This window comes from Archocentrus centrarchus, chromosome 1 (genome assembly GCF_007364275.1).
Source record: "Archocentrus centrarchus isolate MPI-CPG fArcCen1 chromosome 1, fArcCen1, whole genome shotgun sequence".
Classification (NCBI taxonomy): domain Eukaryota; kingdom Metazoa; phylum Chordata; class Actinopteri; order Cichliformes; family Cichlidae; genus Archocentrus; species Archocentrus centrarchus.
This window is the reverse complement of record NC_044346.1, coordinates 27,468,752-27,491,237: the sequence shown is the minus strand read 5'-3', so window position 1 is coordinate 27,491,237 and position 22,486 is coordinate 27,468,752. Positions and strand designations below refer to the sequence as shown.

The window sequence follows — 22,486 nt, the reverse complement described above, 5'->3', positions numbered from 1 at the left end:
AAGTAAATACTTCAATGATGCATCATTTTAAAATGACCTACCTATCCACTCATCAACCCAGGCAAAAGCCTGTCTGTGTCCCAGCAGCAGCACATCCCGAACCACCTGTAACACAACACAGTAATGGGCTTCTATACTCACTAAGAATGAATGACATTGGAAGTAAGAGTCACAATGGGAGTTAGATGATTTATTTTGGGGTTTAATGGATGTTTTCATAATTAAAAAAAAATAACAATACCAGTCTTATCATTTGATAATCACTGAATAGTCTAGATGGGAAACAGGCTAGAAAAGCAGGATAGCTCTAAACATCTATTGCTTCAAGTTTAAAACCATTAAAAGAGGAAGTTTTACTATCACAAAAGGTCCACATTCATCTCAAAGTTGACGTCTCACCTTGTGTACAAACTGCTCAACTCGTGTCTGCAGACCCCACACCTCAAACTTTACTGTGACAAGTTTGTATGAGCACATGACGGGATCCTGCGTGTCCCTCCAGCCTTCCTGAAGCACCCCTCGCGATGTCTTCTGAGACTTGAAATATCTTAAGTCCTGTAATCGTAGAGTGACCACGCATGTGATATTATAACCCATATCGACATTGCATCTGCAACCTAGTGGAGACACACTTAGGGAGGAATCTAAACTTCAAACTGAATGGCAGCATTAAATACCACCCACAATAACCCTTTTGTCAATGAAAAATGTCGGACATTTGAGATAAGTGCAGCTCTCTAGTCCACATAAAATTTAACGGATAAAAAAAAAAAAATCATATGAAATGTATTACTATTTCCCCAGTAGAAAGATAAGAGCCTTTCCATTAGAAATGATTTAGCATTAGTGTACTGTTTCATCTAAATCACACTGTTTTACTACTGTTTCCAGCAACACACTTGCACCTCTCCAGTGGCGTTAACTACCGTTAGCCAACAGCTTTTATACACACACACACACCTACATAGCTCACCTCAGACTCTTTATAGTAGCGCTCTGGGATCTCATCGTAGGCGATGTCGATGAAGCAGACTTCCCTCTCCTGGTCCTTTAGCTCAGTGTCAAAGATCTGAAAACAAACAAGGCACATTTGCCAGTCCTCACTGCAGCATTTACAAATTACACACATAAACACATCTCAGAAATGTACTTACTGGTCGGCTCAAAATTGGAACACATTCTTACTGTCATCAATGCTTGACTTGTACCTTGCCACTCTAAATCCTCGGCACTAAAACCACATGTTATTGTCTACATAACCAGTAGGGGTTGCCCTCTCCCATATTTTTATTGTGGTACTTTTAAATGACATAGTGCTGACTGCAATTACTACATCATATGCTGAGAAGTCATCTGCCCTCCATTTTATTGATATTTTTTATTATTATCCTTTATTATTTCTCATAATGATTAGAGGGAATGTTGTGTTGCAGTAAGTAATATAATGCAATTAATGCATGCATCCATTTTTCCATTTATCAGTTCTTGTAGTCTATAGTCAGATCTTGTAAGCTAACAGCATCCTGCTAAAAAATGTGGATTAAAATGTGTAAAATTAAATCAAAAACGGTGGCATACAATAAGCTCCCTTGTTTGATTTGATTTTAAAGGCTAGACCTCTAAAAATTAGCAAAATTGTACTTTCTACTAGAAGAGCAACACAAACATCATAAACTAAACACTGTGGCACCAGATTAAATCCAAGGTTACAATTACATTCTGAAGCTATTCTGAGGAAACAGTGAATGAAATACAAGGAAAAGTGATAAAAGTAGTGACAGGAAATGGGTTTGTGTGAACAGATGAGAAAAAAAAAGGAAAATATCTGCACTCTGTCACTCTGCAAAATATCAACAAACATCTGCAGTAATGAATTAGGGGAATATTTTGGTTTTTGTGGCATTTTTAAACAAAGAAAAAACCAAATTTGATGTAAAATATTTATATTTTGACATTTTTAAAAATATCAAAAGATAAGCAGATAAATAGTCAAAAAATACTAATAGACTTGGGTTATGTTTGTGGATGTAATATTTAATCATGTGAAAATAATATTTAATCTTTTTTTTTTAATGTATAATAACAGATGCTATTGGAAGTAAGCCTCACAAACATATAGTTGATTTTGGTATTTTTTTTTTTTTGGCATTTTCATATCTTAAACGCCTGAGTTGCTTCTTCAATTCTAAGGAGGGCTGTCAACTTGGATGTGGTCCTGAGAGTCAATGATTTGGATGAGAGGTCAAAACAGCTTCATGAACCTAAAAAGATGTGCATTGAACTCAAGGGCTTAAGACTCCCATGAAGTGAATGACTGAGAACCTACAGACTTATTTTTGAGGAAAATTTTGATAATAGTAATAATTGCACAAGCTTTATCCTTTAACTATGAATCATATAAGTGGGTGAGTAGAAAAAAAACAAAGCAGGGCTACTTCAAATTAAGACCATTAAAAGATATAATTAGGTCCATAATTTGCTGTACAAAGACACCATTTTTATAGTTTGGCCTCTGTGTACTACCACAGTGGATTTTAAATCAAATAATCAAGATATGACCAAAGTGCAGGCTCTTCAATTCAGTGGGTTTTACAAAAAATTTGCATTAACTGTTTAGGAACTGCCAAATGTCAAGATGCAGCTTCTACTTTGACTCCTTGCATTTCTTTCCTTATTTTCTTTCATCCTTCCTCCATCTTCATGCAGTTGGCCTTTCTCTATTTCACTATCTTTTAGAGTGAACAAATGCAAGTTATGCTTAATAATGGGCACGAGGACAATTCTTCAGTCTGTTGTCATAAGAAATGGGGAAAAAAAAAACACACACACACACACACACACACACACACACACACACACACACACACACACACACACACAACAACATAGAATAGAATAGAATAGAATGCCTTTTACTGTCATTATACAGGATGTACAATGAGATAGGAGGGCCACTCCTGTTCAGTGCCATGCAATAGAAAATCAAATTCTCTAAAATAAAAAATAAAAATATTATTATTATAGCAGCTCACAGCTGCATTCTTATTATTTCACAGACTCCTTTATAGCAACATACACATCCCAAACTCGTGAATTGTCATTAAAAAAAAAGCCTTTTGTTTATTTGTAGTGTAACGTGGCTGCATTATTTATTCCATCACTAAATTTGAGTGTTTCTGCGTGTGCGTGTGTTGGTAGATGACACACTCTTCTATCACACATTCATATCCGCAGGCATCTCAAACTAAAATCTAATCCGGATCGCACACAGATATTTTTTCAAACACAACACAGATTTCTTAGTTTTCATTCATAAAGCGCATTTGCTGAAGGCGGTTTCTGATCTTTAGATTTAATTTAAAAAGTCGTCACACAGTGATCTTAACCTGCTTTCCAGTAACCGCAATACATTTAAAGCTATTTGTATGTAGCACACCACCCTATCATTCCTTTTTCTTAATGTCCGAGCGCTGGCAGCCTTTCACTCGATGACTAATGCCCACATAAACGTGAACGCAGAGAGTTGGTGATTCCAACAACCCAAATGAAATGAGCTGTCCAACAAGCGGAGCCATTTTTTTGGCAGACTCTTAAGGCTAATGCATTATTGGCATTACTACATGATGGGATTGCACAGGAAGGTCTATGTTGCCAAATCTGCTTGGATAATTTTACTCGTAGCCTTTGGAGAGATCTTATTTATTTATTACCATATGTACATTATGTGCCATTTTCTTTTAGATTGGCTTATTTTGCTTTACATATTTCTCTATGAGAAAGAGAGCAAACAGTCAGCAGTGTTACATTAAGCTGAGAGATTTGTGTGGGAGTGAGAGCCTGCCTGATTAACTGATTGGGCATATGGGCTGACATTAGCAGCAGCATGGGTGTTCGCTGAGAAACCAGAAACAGTCTATTTAACGAATAAGATAAAACTAAAAGTTTAACTTTCTACCATTGTGCTGTATATGGGTCACAATACACAGCACCTATGCTAAAGGTTTTATTATATTAGAACAGGAAGTCCAAAACTAATGGAACACAATGTCATTACTAATAACACATCAAGTCAAATTAATATAACTTGTATAGCCCAAAATCACAAGTTTGCCTCAAAAGACTTCATAATCTCTGCAGCATATAACACTATCTGCCTTTAGACCATCTGGAAGAGCAACACAGGAGGTGTCCATCTGCCTGCAGAGACATTTATGCAACAGACTGCAGATGTACAGAGCAGTCATACTATACTGTGTTCCACTGAGCATGTGACTAAAAGGAAACACCCAAACCACATTTCAAAGCTCCTATCACACACACACACACACACACACACACACACACACACATACACACACACACACACAGTGTACTTACATTGTCATTGCATCCTTTGTTGTCTTCATATTTTGTCTCTATGTGGATGGAAAACTTTGGCAGGAATGAGCACTGTGGATTATCAAAGAAAAAGATGCCAAACCACTTGTAAAAACAAATTAATGAGCAACCGATGTGCTTAACAGAAGCATTGTTGCCTTTACTGCTCTTCTGCATTCCAAAGGTGAGTAAAAATAGAAGCGATGAGCAGTCTATCCTTCAGAAAGTTCACATATTCATACACGCTTTACTGTAACATCTTTCAAAGTGCTTTTATGAGCACAGTGTCTGAGTTTGGAAGTTTTCGTCTCCATCTGTATGTTTATCACTGTATAGTTTAAAACAAGCTGTGACAGTGCAGTACTTACATTTCTACCCCCCTTGCTGAAAGTGACAAAACAAGACAATTTTGTTAGTCTGCTTCAAAAACTAATCTTGCATGAGTGTATTTACACTGACTCATACATAAGCACAAAATGCTCCCACACATGAACAGACAATATCGAGCATTCCTTCACTGTCATAACGCTGTCCTCTTTTTCCCCGCTTATCCCCACACCCAAAAGCGTCGTGACTCGCACTACTGACATTTCTCACTCTGCACAACAGAAGCCCTGTAGCTAAGCCTTAATCACCTTCATATGTCTTAAATGCGACAGCCACAGTTTCAAATGTATCAAGGTCAATTATGGGTCACAGAGGCTGTTCTGATTATTGGGGAAAACCTAGTGTGTGTGTTTGTGTGTGGTTGCTATGTAAGTTGTTTTGATCATTGCAGACACTAACAAACCTAATCCTTCTGCCAGAATTCAGCTGATGCCATACTGGGGCTACACTGCATACAGCAGAAGACTGCATAATTTAATCATGTAAAATGGCATTGCCGCTTCTAAAAAGAGTAAATGGGAAATGTTTTAATATGTAAATGCTGGCATTTTTGTAGAATTTGATAAGCAGTCAGATGTTTCAAACGAAAGACAAGATGCTTAATTTAGCGTGTTTATCAAGTACACAACATAAATAATTAAGAATAGTGAAAGACTGAACAGTGATTTTGGACACAGCAATTGTTTTATGTGCTTTTCTGTAAAACAGTGTTTTTGTACTTCATGACCACAGATTCAATATAAAATAATTACATTACTTACTTAAAACTCAGACTTTTTAAACTCTCCACCTTTATCACTTTTGTCAAAAAGATTGAAATTGAATACTGCACTGGCACAGCTTCAGTCTTTTTTTGTTTTTTTTTTAACGTATCTGTGAGATAAACAATACAGACAGAAACAGAAATGTGTCTCTTCTGAGATCTTCAATTAGCTCTAGAATATTTCCACAACAACTTGACTGTTGTGGGGGAAAGAAATGTGACAAATATGCAGTGAGGATACTTACAGTATATTCTGCAGAACAGCGCATGAGGTGACAGACATCAGGTCAAAGGAGAACACAAAAGAAATAGTTAGTCAAGCAGCCGTTAAAAATTATGCACAGAATGAAAAGTGAAGGCCACAACATATTAGATCATCCCTCCTCACTGACGTTCATTTCTTTCTTTTTTTTTTTTTTCCATTGCCTTTAATCTGTGTTGCTCATCTTGTAACACCTCTTTTTAATGATCAGAATCATTAAAGCGTCACAGAAATGTTCAGTTCTGGGCACTGTGGCTCTGATCTTTGCACTCCTGATTACTGGTTGCTTGTAATGTTGGCAATTCACGCGGTGCAGCTTATTCCACCAGTGTGCTCAATCTAGATCAAAAGCACTGGCAACTGAAAGTATGTAAATATATGTAGGCTTCGACATGGTCCAGTGTCAGTGACACCTCCATGCTGTTTCACATGCTTTTTTTTGTTTTGCTACCAAATTGAAACGCTGACAAACAGAGAAGCTGCGATGCTGTCACTGACAGTGTGATTGGTGTATCATTGTCACATTTTAGTTATCCTTGAAGGTTGCGTGTCAGCATTGAGGGTGAACCTACAATATCTGCAGTTTTTTGACTGCAGAGTCTGTCGCATGTAAATACACCATCACCTTTTTAAAGTTTAAGATTCCACTTTATTGATCACCATCTTTCATCTATGGCAGTCACTGACCTTTAACACTGAATTAACATTTTGCTTAGGGTGCTATAAAAGCGCTTATTTTCAAAGTCACTGCATCCAGCTCACAATCACTGTGCCCATACTTACTATGAGCCATAATGTGGTAAAATCTCCATATGTCCTTCAGAAATTACATATAGAGCTGCTAGAATCTGAGCACCAGAGCTTTCTGAACAAATTATGCCTTAGTTGCATCATGACTTTGACAAAAAGGTTTTACCATTTATTTGCATGACTTTCACAAACTGTTCATTGCTGCAGATAGTTATATCCACCACTTATCCAGTTTCCTCTTCTTTGGACACCACCACCATCCTAATATCGACATTGGCTAATAAATCTTAGGGAATCACCTTGCTGGTGCAGTATAACACTATTTTATGCCTGTCAAACTGTGTTTTTGCAACACGCTGCTAGTAAAAAAGTGGCTAAAGATACAATTTAAAAATTGGCTCTTTGCTGAGTTGTCTGTTATGTGTACACACAACACTGGTTCATCCCTTGATTTAGGTGCCTTTTTTATGCTTGAATGATTAATAAGTCGGTGTTCGGTGGTTTAACTAACAAACAAAAAAAACATTCCGAAAATGGTCGGTACCAGGGTTGGACTTAAAATGAGTGAAAAAGCAACCCATGTGCAGAGACAAATTTTGGCAGATCTTCAGAAAGCCTGCAGAACTATTACTCAAGACCACTTCAAAAAAATTTCAATGAGGTTTGGCTCCTTGGAAGCAAAGACCGGTCAATTGTGCAAGTTTTATTGGAAAATTACCATTACTTCTGGAAGACCTGGCCTGCTGACCTGTTGGAGCTGAATCTGCTGACAGTGCTTGAGTTTGATAGGCCCATATTTCTCATGATAAAGGAAAGTACTTTGTTCTTCACTCTGATAGTGATAATTGAACGCTGCCTATTGGACCTTGGCTGATATGATTTTGCTTAATACAGTATACTGACTGCATTCCTCCACCCGGCCTGATACAGCATCATCATCATGTGACTGGGGAAAGCTAAAAACCTAGACCAGACTAGAATTTTTTTAATTGCATGGATTAATGGTGGCTTGGATTTTACCAATATTTTTCTTTCTGCTATATACCCATCAGTATGTTTCTCTCATTATCTTTTTTTCTTTTACTGACTTTATTGACTATTCCCTGTCCATGTGAGGTGCAGGAACAGTCTGCAAAGCAAAATCAACCACATCTTTTATTCCTTCTAAAGGGCACCAACTGGGATTTTAAATCTTTTAGAAGTTTCCAGATGGTACTGCATGGTGGTTCAAACTTGATCACACATATCAGTGGAGGTATTATTTCATCTTATTTTATTGACTTATTTATTCCATATGACTGACACTACTCTCATCTCTCAAAGGGATCTGGGGTAAGGAGAAATCAGTTGGTATTACTACAAAAAACAAATACATTAAAAAAAAAAAAATCAGTGTAAAGAAAATGTTTAACTGTTGTCTTGTTGTTGTTTTAAATCGATAAATATACAACGTAACCCTGGTTCAGATTACTTGAGTCCTCCTTGTAATTTTAAAACTAGATCTAGCCTTGGTATTATTCATCTAAATGCCAAAACAATTAAAGGTTACAATGTTTTTCTCTGCAACCGCCCCAGAAAAGGTGGTTTTACATAAAGAACAAACTGCATGCTACCATCCAGTAGTAGCTAACAAGCTAATTTTTTACTATCTGTTAGTAAAGATTTTTAATTTCTTGCCTCTTGCCGTCAAACTTCAACTTTTCAAGGGCCATTTTAATCAGCATTGTAGGTTGTGATAGACTTGCCTGAACTAAATATTTGTTTCTTTACTTGCTATATTGTTATATTTGTTCTGCTGACCTCTGGGCCATGTCTCACTTGAAAAAGAGATTTTTGATCTCAATGAGACGTTTACCTGGATAAATAAAAGCTACAGACTTTTGCACAGTACAGTACATCTTTTAGAAATGTCCAGAAAAGATTCACAATCTTGAACCACATTTTATCTCCATGCTTCTTAAACTGTTATACTTTTTCACACTCGTCCACTTCATTTAAAACATGCAGCCAAGTGTTTGTACTAGTTGGCCAGTGCTAAGTAAACTGTGTTTTCACGAAACCAGCTGAGAAGCTGACCTTTGAAAAAATACTGTGCTTACAATGTGCCTGTAGTTCTAGGATTTTCACATTTACTGATTTTCACCTGACAAGTATTAGAGTATTAAGAGACCCTTCTGTTATAACAGCTTAGTCAGTTTTTGATCTAGCATGAGTAGTGAACAGCAGGATAGCCTGAGAAATACATGTGCACTGTATTCTTACCTGTTATGGTGTAAGGGTAGTAGTTCCATGCCTTCTCTGTTACATAGAAGATTTTAGGAACCACTGCTCGAGCCCAGCTGGGTAATTTACTGCAGAGAGGCATTGAGACAGACAAAGACAGATGAGGAACGAGAGACTGTGAGCTTGTACTAGTGAAGGAGGTATTGGGTTGAAACTGCTTCCTTTTGCACAGCAATCATCAAAAACTTGTTTTACACGTGAAAGGAAAATGGACTCAGAATAAAAAAAGTTGAACAAAAGGGCTGATATGAAAAGGGTGCTTCCATAAAGCTTTGATTAAGGGGAGAACAAGTGGTGGCTTAAGAGTTTCAGCCAGTCTAAAGTAATAAATGGAACCAAAAGACTAATAAAAGAACATTTTATAATAATTTATTTTGTTGATACAAATGTGGTCTAACCAGGATATTTAGCTGAAATGAGCACTCTCTTTTCATATACACACAGTTAAACACATTCATACTAGGATGGGTGAAGCAGTTGGGGGTTTAAAGACTAAAAGGAACCAAAAGATGCATTAATGGTAGCAACGAGGGATAAAGAAGTGCTCATCTTTCTCTCTCTCTCCTTCCTGTGAGCCATGAAGCAACATAACTGGTACATTTTTTAAAATCACATTTCAACAATTTCAAAAAAATCCTTGACACTGATATATAACTTATTTATACTTGAAATATTTTAAATATTTGTTTCACAAATTGTATTCATCTAAGTTAATAAAGCTACTTATGGCGACTCCTCATGTGGCTCCTCATGTTTGATTTGCCTGATTTTTACGCCTGATGCCCTTTCTGATGCATGAGTTATGTTTAGATATAGGTGTTACAGATAAACTAGTCATATCAACTATCAAAAAGAAAGCAAATTAGTATTTCCTAAATATCAAACTATTGGTTGTCGGTGAAGATGTATAAGTTTCCTGAGCCTGTAAACACTTTTTCCCTTTAGCATCTCTACATTATCCAACATGTGGCCACCATTTACAGAGTTTGAAGATACTGCTAATAAGTGTATTCGGGGGACTTCATGAGTGTCTGTGCTTGACATTCACTAATCTTCAACTCTTTACTTTGGAAAGCCTAAACCTACTTTGATTGACACGATTTCCAGAAGGAGGACAAAAATGGCGCTCCGTGCAATACGTGACTGCTGTGAATAAAACTGCCTTCAACAGTTACATTTTGTGAACATTGCCAAATATTCTCTCTCTCTTCCAACAAAGAGATTGACACTCCTCCTACACCTCCATCTGCTAATTTCTCCTATTCCCTTCTTACTCTTGTAAAGATCTTTGCCAGTATCTGCTGTGACATAGTCCACATTGCCAAACGTGCAAGCGTAATGGATGCCGGTTTTATTGAGGGAGAGAAAAAAAAAAAAAAAAAGCATCCCCATTTATCTGAACACATCTCAATTTTAATCAACTAACCTTTCTTCCAGGAAAGTTATAGACACAACAAACAAGGAAAACAGTATTCAGGTTGGACAAGATCGTGCAAAATAGTAAAGTACTGTGTGTGGCAGATTGTGAGGGCTAACAAGGCGTTTGAATATGACAGAAAGAGCCCAGATTGAGTTCCCTGCTAGTGACTTAAAGCTAAACATTTAATTGTTGCAGCTCCAGATGGATAGGTAGTTAAAATGAGCAGAACAGTAGTTAAACTATGGTAAAGTTATGTTATTCATTCTATGCAACCCAAACTAATTGGATTTTACATTAACAAGTGTATGTCATGAATATTAGTTGAATTTGTAGTGGCAAATTCTATAAAAATACAACACAAAAATACCATTTAAAAAAATATATAACAATACTACTTGTGGGTTAGATTTTTTTTTTTTTGTCTTCCAGGTGTTCTTGTCAATAGTGTTTCAAGCACACCTGAAGGGAATTTTATTGCATTTGTCACTATATCAGATGCCGATATTTGGGGATTTAAAAATCCCATATATCACATGAAATAAACACCTTTCCCTAACATTTGGTTTGCATGGTGATTTATTTACTTGTTTAAGCTCTGTTCGATTCTGCTGGGATCAGCTGGTTGCTGCGTTTGCTGTGTTCCAAACACGTGTGATGCCCACAGGGAAGTTGCAGAGTGCCCCCGGCGTACAAACTAAGCAACATCAACACTCATAATGTGGCTGAAGGGTGTTTCTCCCTTCACTTTTTTACATTTTTAATTTTCGATTGACAGCTGTTATAAATGCTGATACAGTCAGATCAGCAAATGTGATGATAAATAGGTCGTGCTCTATTTGCCACAAATGTTCACTTGGACTACAGGATGACCTAATTCAAATCTGGTCACTGTGTCCTCCCAAACATGTTTTTGACCATTACTCGAGCAATGTTAAAGGCAGATTTCAAGAGCATAAAACTATCCTATAACAGATGAACCCCTCGTGTTTAAAAGCAGGTGTCATGGAAGTCATATCTGACTAAGTGGTGACAAATACTTTCCAAAGGAAATGTTTTAGAATCTCACATTATAGGGCATTAAATTAAGAATGTTATTTCACTTTAACTGAAAGTACATCAGTTGTTTTCCATACTTATGCACCACTTATCATCTAGCATGAATTTCTGGATAATTTTTTTTCTTCACTACATATAAGACAGTTATGTAAAATGCAGCTTGACTGGTTGACGGAGGAATACACCTGCTATTTCCATTCAGAAGTGCTTTGTATTTAAAGCACTAGGTTCAATGGGCTTGAGAGGGACTGTTATGTGAATGTTATTTATACATTAATACATTTTACCCTATCAAAATGTCAGCTACCCTGAAAAGATGATTGCTTTCAATATTTCCATCACCTGCAAATATAAACATTCAAAAAAAAAGCTGAAAGTTTAAGTGATTAAATCTTAAACTGATTTGTTGTTTTTTTCTGTAACTTTTGCTGCAACTGTTTCCTTTTTTCCATCCTTGCCTGAACTACAATTTTGTCTATGTACATGATTGAACTGGTCTAAAATGAGTAACTAATATCTTGGCAATATTTCACAAAAAACATGCACTTAAAATACAACAGTTACTCAAACATGGTACTGCTGTTGCTTGAGCACCCCAAGGTTGTCATCCATGGATGCAAGAATATAACCCAGGTCTTATTCTGTGCAAACAAATTTTTTTTACCGTTGCCATTCATTTCATAATTTTTTTGTATGTTTAAACAAATCTCCAAGCAAGTGTCTTTCTGAAGACTTTGTTGCTCAAAATGGTCAGTTTAAACAGATGAGGACAGAATTGGTCTTGAGTTCACCCCATAGATTTTCAGTGGGACTCAAGTCAATCAGTAACGTTCACTGTGGTCTTCTGGAGGTAGATCTTCACCAGGCGCAATATGTGTTTTGGATCATTGACTTTAATGACCCACACCTAGTTTTGCTTTCAAAATCTTTACACATCCTCCTTTCTTCATGATTCTTTCCCCCTTGACGAGATTCCCAGTTCCAGACACACTGAAGCATCTCCACAGTATAATACTACCACCACTGTGTTTCACTGTGAGGACATTCTCTGGGTTGTATGCTTCTCCCTTCTTTCTCCAGACATACATATGCAGTATCTATATGGTCAAAGAGCTCTAGTTTTGCCTTATCTGAGCAAAGGACATGCTTCCAGTATACATAATCTTTCTCCAGGTTATCCTTAGCATACTTCAGTCTGGCTAGAAGGTGTCCTTTCTGCAGAAGTGGAGTTTTTCTTGGGCTGCAAACTCGCAGTCCATTCCTGTACAGGGTTCTAGCAATTTGCATTTAAGACTAGAATTCCCAACTTGGCTAAGTCATTCTAGTGTCTTCACAGTTGTTCCCAGAGTCCTACCTCTTACGCGTCCTACCTTTGCCAGGCTTGTTCTGTACTGGGTGGCTTTCTTTGAATTTCTTGATGATCCTTCTCACTCCGGTTCGTGAAATGCTGTGATAAACTTTATATATCCACTTCCTGCTTTGTGAGCATCAAGTCTAATCGGATTTCTTTTGTTTTTGGGATGATGCTTTCTCTAGTGACAGCTCAAACCCTTACTGACATTTTTATACTGTGTGTAAATTGGAAGGTAACCTTCAGTTTTAACTTGATTTTACAAGATTTGAGCATTACAAAGTTAAAGCATATCATTCCACAGAAGTGGTTTCTGCTATAGTTCAATAAAAAGATGTTTTTAAGCTAATAATAGTGACCCTGGTCATTTTTCTTTTTTCTGAAATAATTCTGTTACTGTATGCAAATTGAAATAATTTTGCAGAAAACTAGTACGTTTAGAAATGCTATGTTGAAAATCCCTTGTTCTGTTTAAAACTTTAAATATTCAGATGAGGACAAATTTATTAGTCTTCCTATGAAAGTTCCAGTTCAATACAGAGCAAACTAAATAAAAATACCTGAATGGAGATCCAAATGATCTCTGCATGCTGCCTGTGCCTTCTTTCTTCCTTTCCTCTGCAGAGCAGAGGTGTGCTGACTCAACATAATTAGTTCCTTGGCATAGCGAATGCTGACACGGGTATTTGTGCTCAGACAAATGGCCTACAGCATCTCTGCCTTCTTCCATTTTCTCTTTCTTGACCTTATTTATTCTCTGTCATTCTTTTTTTTCCTCCCAAATTCCCATCTTTCCATTAGCTCATGTTAGACTTTCCTGTAGTCTGTCATTTTGACAGACAGGGTAGTGAAATTTCTGTCATAATTTAAACCTTTCATTTTAATTAACAATAATAATGTGATATATCTAAATACTAATTAATTATAACACTTAATTAACAAGGAAAAAAAAAAAAAAACAGAGCCACTGTGGAAGCCACTAAAACACTGCCAGAGCTACCATTAAACACATAAAAATGAACCAATTGGACTTAAACTATATGTTCTTGATGGGTGAAACTGATGCAGAAGCCATTCTGACAAAACAAAGCACAATATATGTCCATAAATTTTGCTCTGAATGCTGGACCTTCCTCATTAACAGCTGGCAAGAATATGAAGAAGAATATGTTCAGGCAGTGTAAATTATTTCATGTTACACTATATCAGGGATCCTCAAATCCAGGCCTCGAGGTCCGGTGTCCTGCAGATTTTGTTTTGAGCTTATTTGGCTTTTTGGTAAGCTTTAGCTTACCAAAAAGCTTTAGTTCTACACTGCCATACTTGTTCAGTCAGCCAGTGTGGGAAGTTTATGAGTCAAATGATTTTACATTCACTGAGTAGTCCTCTTTTTTTGTAACTTTTCAACCATAGTGGTTTAATTTGTTCTTTCCACTTCTTCTGAATCAAACAGAAAATATGTGCTGTCGGCAAAAAGGATTCTGCCAAAGAAAGACTGCAAACAGAAATGTTGAGGAACTGACTGCAAACCAAATGACAATTAGATTAACAGTGGACAGCATGTAAAAGTATCCCCCACACTATTAATTAATCACATGTTGGCCATTAAACTAGCAGGAAAATATTCCACTGACCTGTTGAGGTAGACTCGCTTCTCTGTGTACTGTCCTTGGCCATGCGTTGGGTCTTCATATGGTTCATTCTGAACAACCTCCACTCCTTCCCCTCGATCGCTCTGTTCATGGCTGTGTTTACTGATCATGTACAGCTGTCCAATCCGGTACTGAAAGACAAAAAAATACAGACAGGGTAAGGTTACATTCAAAACTGTGAGAGAACCAAAAAAAAAAAAACCAAACAATATAAACCAGGGTTATTATAGTTAACGAAAACGAACGAAATAACGAAAACTGAAATTGAAAAAACATTGTCGTTAACTGAAATAAATAAAAACTATAATTAAAAGGAAAAAACGATAACTAATTAAAACTGAATTGTGAGTTTACAAAACTAACTAAAACTAACTGAAATTATCGATAAACTGACTTTCATTTACTTGTTTTTTTGGGGTTTTTTTTAAGCCTTGTGGATTGATATGAAATCATTGTTTCCGCTCTCGGAGTTTAAGCTGGGAGCGCCACAGGACAACTGTGTGAGTGCGCATGTGCGTGCGCTCACCGCGCTGGTCCGCAAAGTAATGGCTGCGGTCTGCCGAGAAAGCGGCAGAGTCCCGTATGGAGGTTCTTTGAGTACAAACACCTGCACACGACCACAAGGTAATTAACACACACAATCCAGCTACACAAGCATAAATGCGGACATGAGGTCGGCAACTTCTGTAGCTTGTGTACAGAGGCCGCAAAGACCCTGCAGGTTTAATTAGCGAGCATCTAACCAAGCTAGCTCCAAAACAGAAGCAGCTTCAGGCGGTGAGAACATCAGGATGCAGATGGATTTGACCTTTGACTCCTTCAAAGAGTTTGTTTTTGTTTAACACCACATGTAGGCGTTATTAATCTGCTGCACTGATGCTGAAGTTTATTGTGGAGTTTATTGTAGAATTTATTGAGTTTGGGAGTTCATGTTTTTCTTTGTTTCTCCCTGTTGATGTTCATGTGTGTCCTTAATATTACACAAATTTAGCATGTCTTGTGAACAGTTGGTTGTTGACTATATTTCTTTAAACTGTATCTTTTGTCAAGTTTTCATTACACAATAGTCACTTTTGCGCCTTGAATCTTGCACCTGATCAGGTATGAAAATACTAAAACTAATACTGAAACTAACTGAAACTAACTAAAACTAAGCATGAAACCAAAAATAAAAACTAATAAAAACGAGCAAAACCTCTCTGAAAACTAATTAAAACTAACTGAATTAGAGAAATAAAAGTAAAAACTAACTAAAACTAAACTATAATGTAAAATCCAAAACTATTATAACCCTGATATAAACACAGGTAACCAATTAATCCGATGTTAAATTAAAAATGAAAAGGTGTACATTTTATTCTCATTTTGGCAGCTGCTTAGTATTCAGTCATGTTTTGGTTTTTATTTTTAAAGGCAAATATTTGGTTGATGATACCATAATACCATTACCAGAAACACTAACAAAAAAGAGCATAAAGAACAAAAAACACTCACACTTTGTAATTCACTCATCTCTAAAACTGTCACTTAATAAAGAGCCCCAAACTGTGCTTCACTCATCTACAGCCTTTCTGAACCCTTGACTCAGTCTAACATGTTTGTTATTAGAAATGATGACTGCGGCCACAGAAAAGTAGACGCCATCAGCAGTTAGGGTCACCTTACAGTAGTAAGCAAGTAGAGATTAGGCTGCAGTACAATATTTAAGGACATTCTAACGCAACCATGAATTCCACCTGCTTATCTGTAGCACCATATGAGACCATGCAATAGCTCTTCTTTGAGTTTTAGATGTCCAGAGGGATGTGGAGATTGTGAATGAATTGAAAGCTTAAAGTGAGCATTTTGTGTGCTTTTGATATATAATGATCATATATAATGATTATTGTATAAACCCAAAGCATTGTTTTGTGTAAAAAGACCCAGATAGAAGAGACAGTAATGTGGAAACTACTTTTAAGGAGGAAAGGAGATGAGTGTGAGTGAAAGACAGAGGAGCATCAAAGATGGCAACTTAAAGAGCTTACATCAGATACAGAGGATATAGACTAGAAATTCTAGATGGATTATAAGAGAGTAAGACATAAAAGTGAGGCACCATATGCTTGGTCACATGTATGCTTTCCGTTCTCTCTGAGCTCCTCGCTAACACATGGGACTGCGAAGCGAAAAGAAAAGAAAAGAAAAGAAAAGAAAAGAAAAGAAAAGAAAAGAAAAGAAAAGAAAAGAAAAGAAAAGAAAAGAAAAGAAAAGAAAAGAAAAGAAAAGAAAAGAAAAGAAAAGAAAACAGTTGGGACCTGGTAAATCAAATTAACCATATTTGCATGGATTTACCTGACCTTTACCAACCTCAGCTGCTGGCTGAGTTGTGACAGGCTGTCAAGGGAAAATGAGGTGCTCAGGTGTTCACCTAAACTAGCTCCCAGAGGGGTCTCAAAATGGTGTCAGCAGCACCTAGTTGCTGCTGTAAATCTCTGATGGATACGCTTTTTTGGAGGCATGCAACAAAATAAATGAAACCATTATGTAAAACCCCCAAAAGTCATTAGTCCAAACAAGCAGTCACAAGAGAGTCCATAATATTAGGGGGGGGGATATAGAAATATAGAAAAATATAATAAAATAGAAAAACTGACAATTTGTTAAAATTTTTTGAACACAATACCTCAGAGTAGATGTATGAGGGTCAAATGATATGTATATATATATAGTATGTTAGTGTGACTGTATATTTCTGACTTAATTAGCCTAATTAATTAATAGTCTGGTGAAAGCCCATAAAATACAGCAATGTGTCTTCTACTGAGGAGGGGTGATGGTCATTGTTATGCTTAACAGAGCTTTCAGTGGCCAACAGAGCCTCGGGGACAAGAGTGTAATCATCTGAAAAATAGACACTCCCACCAAAGCAGGACGCAGACACAGGGCGGGACACAGATGATGAATTAGTATAGCTTTAGAGCAGTTCTGATTAAGTGTGGGCCACGAGGAAAAAAAATCATCCCTTTTGAATTTTAAACACTTCATAGCTTTCTGTTTAAATGAACGGAAGACTCTGTGTGATCAGAGTTTTGCTGGATTTTTAAAAAAACTGCACCAAATATTCAACAACTGTCTTGATACAGTACATGATATCATCAGTATGGGCAGAAATTCATATATGCAAAACTAAACCATGTAAACACATAGATGTGCACACTATCATCCCATTTTACATGTATGTTCCCTTATGACACAGTAACCACAAGTATATGGAGTACTTTTGTATATTATAAATCAAGAAGCAGTAACTGCTGCATGAAATGCTGCTGTGAGCCTGACATAATGAGTTTCCTGTGCTTACATTCCTCCGCTGCATCACCAGACTTTTGCATCACCATGCAATCTATGCATTAAAGGTCACAGACACAGCTGCATCTCCTTGGCTCTGCGTCCTCTGTGGTGGGCTAGTTTCACAGTGCAAAAAACACGACATGACTCACATCCTTTGTGGTTATTTTGTCCAAGGCCCCCCACTCTTTAGACAACATATATATGTGCCGTTTTGCAAAAGAAATACATGCATGCATGCTCGTGTCCCCACACACACCCACACACACACACACACACTAACCATTAAAATAGTTGTCTAAGCACAACACTATCTGACTAAAGAGTCAGACACAGCAGTGAGCTACAGTCAGAAATTAAGACACACAGCATTTAGTTGAACTTGGCATTCTCCCTCCTTGCAGACTGGTGAAATTAAAGCCAAAAAAAAAAAAAAAGCATGAAAATAATCACTAACACTTTTCTTTAAAAATTCAGCCTTACATTCAACAGAACAAAAATTTAAACAGATGGTTTTGGTTAAACACCCTAACCTAGACTGGCTATGACTTAGTAAGCTTGAGTGCAAAAGCAAGTGATCATTCATTGAAGCTACAGGTCAAGGTTAGTTAGCATGAAAACTGGAAGGGATATGAAACAAGCAAGTTAAAAAAAAAAAAAAAAAAAAAAAAAAAAAAAGCCTACCAGTACTTCTAAAGCTCACAAATAAACACTAAAAAAAACAAAAAAAACAAAAAAAAGACACTACAACTCTACAGAGATTCAGGATTTTAGATGGCATTTTAAGTGTATAACTATTACTGCCTTGCTCTCACATTATAGTTGAAAGCAAAACAGCTATGATTGTGTATAAATCACTGTTTCACCAAAAAAAAAAAAAAAATTCCCCTCCAACCTCTCAATTTACAGTTATACCGCATTTTATTTCGTTTATTTCATTCGCTTTCAAAGTGCTGGTGATGCATAGTTTCTGAATTTTGGAGAGCCATGAGGACAGCATAGAGAAGAAGTGATCCAAACACTCTACTGAAATCTAATTCATTACTTAACATAATACAGTTGGTGCCTCACATTCAACCAGTGTAATTTGTGTTAAATGGACTGTAATTTAATTAGCATATTTCTAGTCTTTCTGACCACTCAGAACTCTTTTACATTACAAGTAATGTAAACATGCCTTAGCCTTAACTTCCTTTGGGATCAATAAAGTATCTATCTATCTATCTATCTATCTATCTATCTATCTATCTATCATTTTTATACACATCAACACAGGATTGTACTTTATGACTTAAGAGCTTTGTCTATTGCACCAGTGGATGCATCAGGGGCAGCCTGGGGTTCAGTATCTTGCTTAAAGACACTTTGGCATGCAGAGCGGGGAGTGTTTAGGGGATCGAATCACCAACACTTTGATTAGTAGGCGACTTGCTCTACCACCTGGACCACAGTCAGTTGTTTACAGTTGGGTGTCTGGTCACCTCCTGATTGTTAGCTCTGTTTGTGGAAATCCAGGGTTCTAATTGTTCATGCAACTCAGCACTAACTTTGCTGTTTGGTGTCCACCAGTTTTTTTGCCAGTTGTTTTCTCTGAAAGATAATAATTTAAGAATGAAATGAACAAAATACAGAAAAAGAATGAGCAGACTAAGCTGACAGTTCTCAGAATACATAACCATTTTAACAGCCACTTACAACTAAAATTTCTTAAACTTTAGCTTTAGCAGCTGAGGAGAAGCCACTAAAAGGTTCAGTGGAGTTCAGCAAGTTCAGTCTACCGTAGGGCTGTCATGTTGCAAGATTATGAAATTCATCAGGCAAAAGGAGATTTTCTGCAGTCACAGCATACCTTCAGGACATTTTGACATCAGGCTCAGTCCTGAAATAACCCATGTACAGTGTGGTGCTCTGTACACACAGTCTTTACTGGAATACTGAAATGCATAACCAGGGTATACCCTCCAGCGTGGTGCAACAAGTTCAGTTGTGAATTTTCCCCACTACTAAATATTCCAAGCCTGGCATCACCAAGAGCAATGCAAAGCGTCAGATGCAGCAGTGTAAAGCACACCACATCTGGACTCTAGAGCAGTGGAGACGTGTTCTCTGGAGTGACAAATCACACTTCTCCGTTTGAAAATTCGATGGACCAGTCTGGGTTTGGCAGTTGCCAGGAGAATGGTACTTGTCTGATTGCATTGTGCAAATTTTGGTTGAGGGGGGATTATGGTGTGGGGCTGTTTTTCATGAGTTGCGCTCGGCCCCTTAGTTCCAATGAAAGGAACACTTAATGCTTCAGCATACCAAGACATTTGGACAATTTCATGCTCCCAACTTTGTTGGAACAGTTTGGGGATGGCCCCTTCCTGTTCCAACATGACTGCACACCAGTGCACAAAGCAAGGTCCACAAAGACATGGATGAGCAAGTTTGGAGTGGAAGAACTTGACTGGCCTATGCACCTGATAGAACATCTCAGTGTCTGACCTCACAAATGCACTTCTGGAAGAATGGTCAGAAATTCCCATAAACACACTCCTGAACCTTGTGGAAAGCCCTCCCAGAAGAGTTGAAGTTGTTACAGCTGCAAAATGTGAGCCGACATCATATTAAACCCTATGGATTGAGAATGGGATGTTAATCAAGTTCATGTCTGTGTGAAGGCAGACAAGTGAATACTTTTGACAATATAGTGTATGAATCCAAATATTTTGGGGCTGTAGCAGCAAAGCATATGTATTTCTGCTTTTAAAAAAGAAAAAGCTCTATATATAACTTGATCACAGCATATATCCAAAGCTATTACATCAAGTTCTTACATCACTGCTTTTGTCAAGTAGCCATTACAGTAACAGCCAGGGCAAACTGCATAACGTGCTATTTTTGCATCATGTCAGTTTAGCCTCTCCTGCTTCATTAATAAAAGTTCACCTTTTCATTGAAGTCTCGAAGGCTGCATTTCTAAAAACAGCTCTGGGCTGTGGGAGAGATCAAGCCTGCCAAGTTAAGAGCTACTGTAAATAATGCATATGCACTCCATCCCTCTTTTCATGCCACACAGAAACTCAGGGAGTGAGTGATGTCAACTGAAAGACACTTAAGTGACAGAGGACAAACCGAGAGGGACATCAGGAGTTTTGTGTGCCCTTTTTAAGGACAAAGTTAAAGAAAATGTGAGTAAGGTACAGTCACCTTGAAATAAAAGCTTTAAACACAGGGTTATAGAAGTGTGACATCAGCTTAATTCACTACTCATTTAGACAAGAAATGTCCTTATGCATTGACTGTGTCATTGATAAGCCATGGTGGCCTTCTAAAAAATATCAAGGACTAGCACATGTCATTTTGCCCTCTTTTGTGGGTCTATGTGATCATTTTAATTGTTAAAGAACACCATTAATATCCATGAACAGGCAAAAACCAGGCAGCTCCATACAAGGACAAGTTTGCACAACAAAAAAAAAAAGAATAAGATAAGTAAATAAATAATCAATCTTGTACTGATTACTAGAATAGCCTGCTATTTTCTCCCTTTGAAGTAATCACTTCTGTGAAAGCTGCAGTGCAGTATACTCAATTTGTCTCTTTTCTGAAAATCTGCACAGCATGATCAATCATTCAGCTTTATGGCACAGCTGGCACAAAGAGGCCAGTGCTTGCCTTGCCTTTATTTGATTTGTCCGATAACAAGCTGCTCTGGTTTGTTGTTGCTCATTAATCAATACTAATAAACTAGAGTGTGTTGCCATTATCACCCCCCATTACGGGGTCCTGGGCTGGTTCATTGTAACCCAAATTCACACACTGAGAGAACTACATTCTTACGGATGTGAAACAAACCCACTAAGGTATCTGGCTTGAGTGTCTCTATGTGCAAACTGCATAATCAGCACCAGTAAATTTCCATGTAAGGCAAAGTGTTCTAATTTTTACTTAAGTTTTGAGAAGACTTGGTGATAAAAATCAGCATCTGCCACTTTGTTATAGGAAAGCCACACTTAAAATAGGAAATGATGCTGGAAAATCATCTGCACACAGATTCTGATGCAGCTGTCCAAGAGAGAAAAGATCTCAGTAAACTAGCAAGCTACAGTATAATACTGATGTTTAGGGCTACACAATCAATCAAATTTTAATCTCAATCATTTGGCTTGCCATAATTGAATGAACATGATGGATTTATATTGGAAATCTGCCAATAGGAGGCAAAGCAAAAGCAAATCAAATGCTCCCTAAATCATTACCTGATGACGTGCCTGCAAGGCGCTAATCATAATTGTTCCCTTGAAGTTTCCTGGATGTAGTCTGAATGAGTAACAATAGATTAATAGACAAGACACACTTACCCATTCATAAGAATGGGTAAGTGTGTCCAAACTTTTGGCTGGTGCTGTACAATATACAACAAATAACAGAATCTCAAAACAAAAATCCAATGTCTGGCCCAGCAGAAGGCGAAGAGCTTGTCCCTTGAGGTGGACCATCGTTGATTGGATTTCAGGCAAGATATGCTAAGCAAGAACAAATTGATGGCAAAAAAAAAGTGCTGCAGAGTTGTGTCTGTGCCACAAAGCAACTCAACTAACTTATTCAACCACCTGAAAACAGACCACAAAATGGCAATATAATGAAAGCTGAAACAACAAATACAACGGATGTTAACGTGAATGATCCAACATCAACTTAGACATCCACAAAGGGGGCCTGTGCAGTTCATTAGTGTATCCATCAAGTTCACAAAGACACACTGAAATCACCAAGATAATCATATTCAGTTTGTCCAATAAACATGGTGAATAAAAGGCTTTGGGAAATTGGGGATATATTTGGGGATGTGTTATCCTTTGGGGGAACA

At 37.3% G+C, this 22,486-nt stretch overlaps 1 protein-coding gene across 3 annotated transcripts in view; it reads right to left on the bottom strand.

The window, feature by feature from the left end:
- The window catches only part of LOC115787502 (cytoplasmic phosphatidylinositol transfer protein 1), a 71,222-nt gene that overhangs the window by 5,497 nt on the left and 43,239 nt on the right, over positions 1 to 22,486 (bottom strand). For all 3 annotated transcript variants that reach the window (XM_030740263.1, XM_030740254.1, XM_030740248.1), the window contains exons 2-8: positions 14,284 to 14,432; positions 8,802 to 8,890; positions 5,773 to 5,780; positions 4,378 to 4,449; positions 974 to 1,069; positions 400 to 555; positions 42 to 105 (exon numbers count right to left, since the gene is read on the bottom strand). In XM_030740263.1, coding sequence (XP_030596123.1) covers positions 42 to 105; positions 400 to 555; positions 974 to 1,069; positions 4,378 to 4,449; positions 5,773 to 5,780; positions 8,802 to 8,890; positions 14,284 to 14,432 — 634 coding nt within the window. The remainder of the gene's footprint in view (positions 1 to 41; positions 106 to 399; positions 556 to 973; positions 1,070 to 4,377; positions 4,450 to 5,772; positions 5,781 to 8,801; positions 8,891 to 14,283; positions 14,433 to 22,486) is intronic.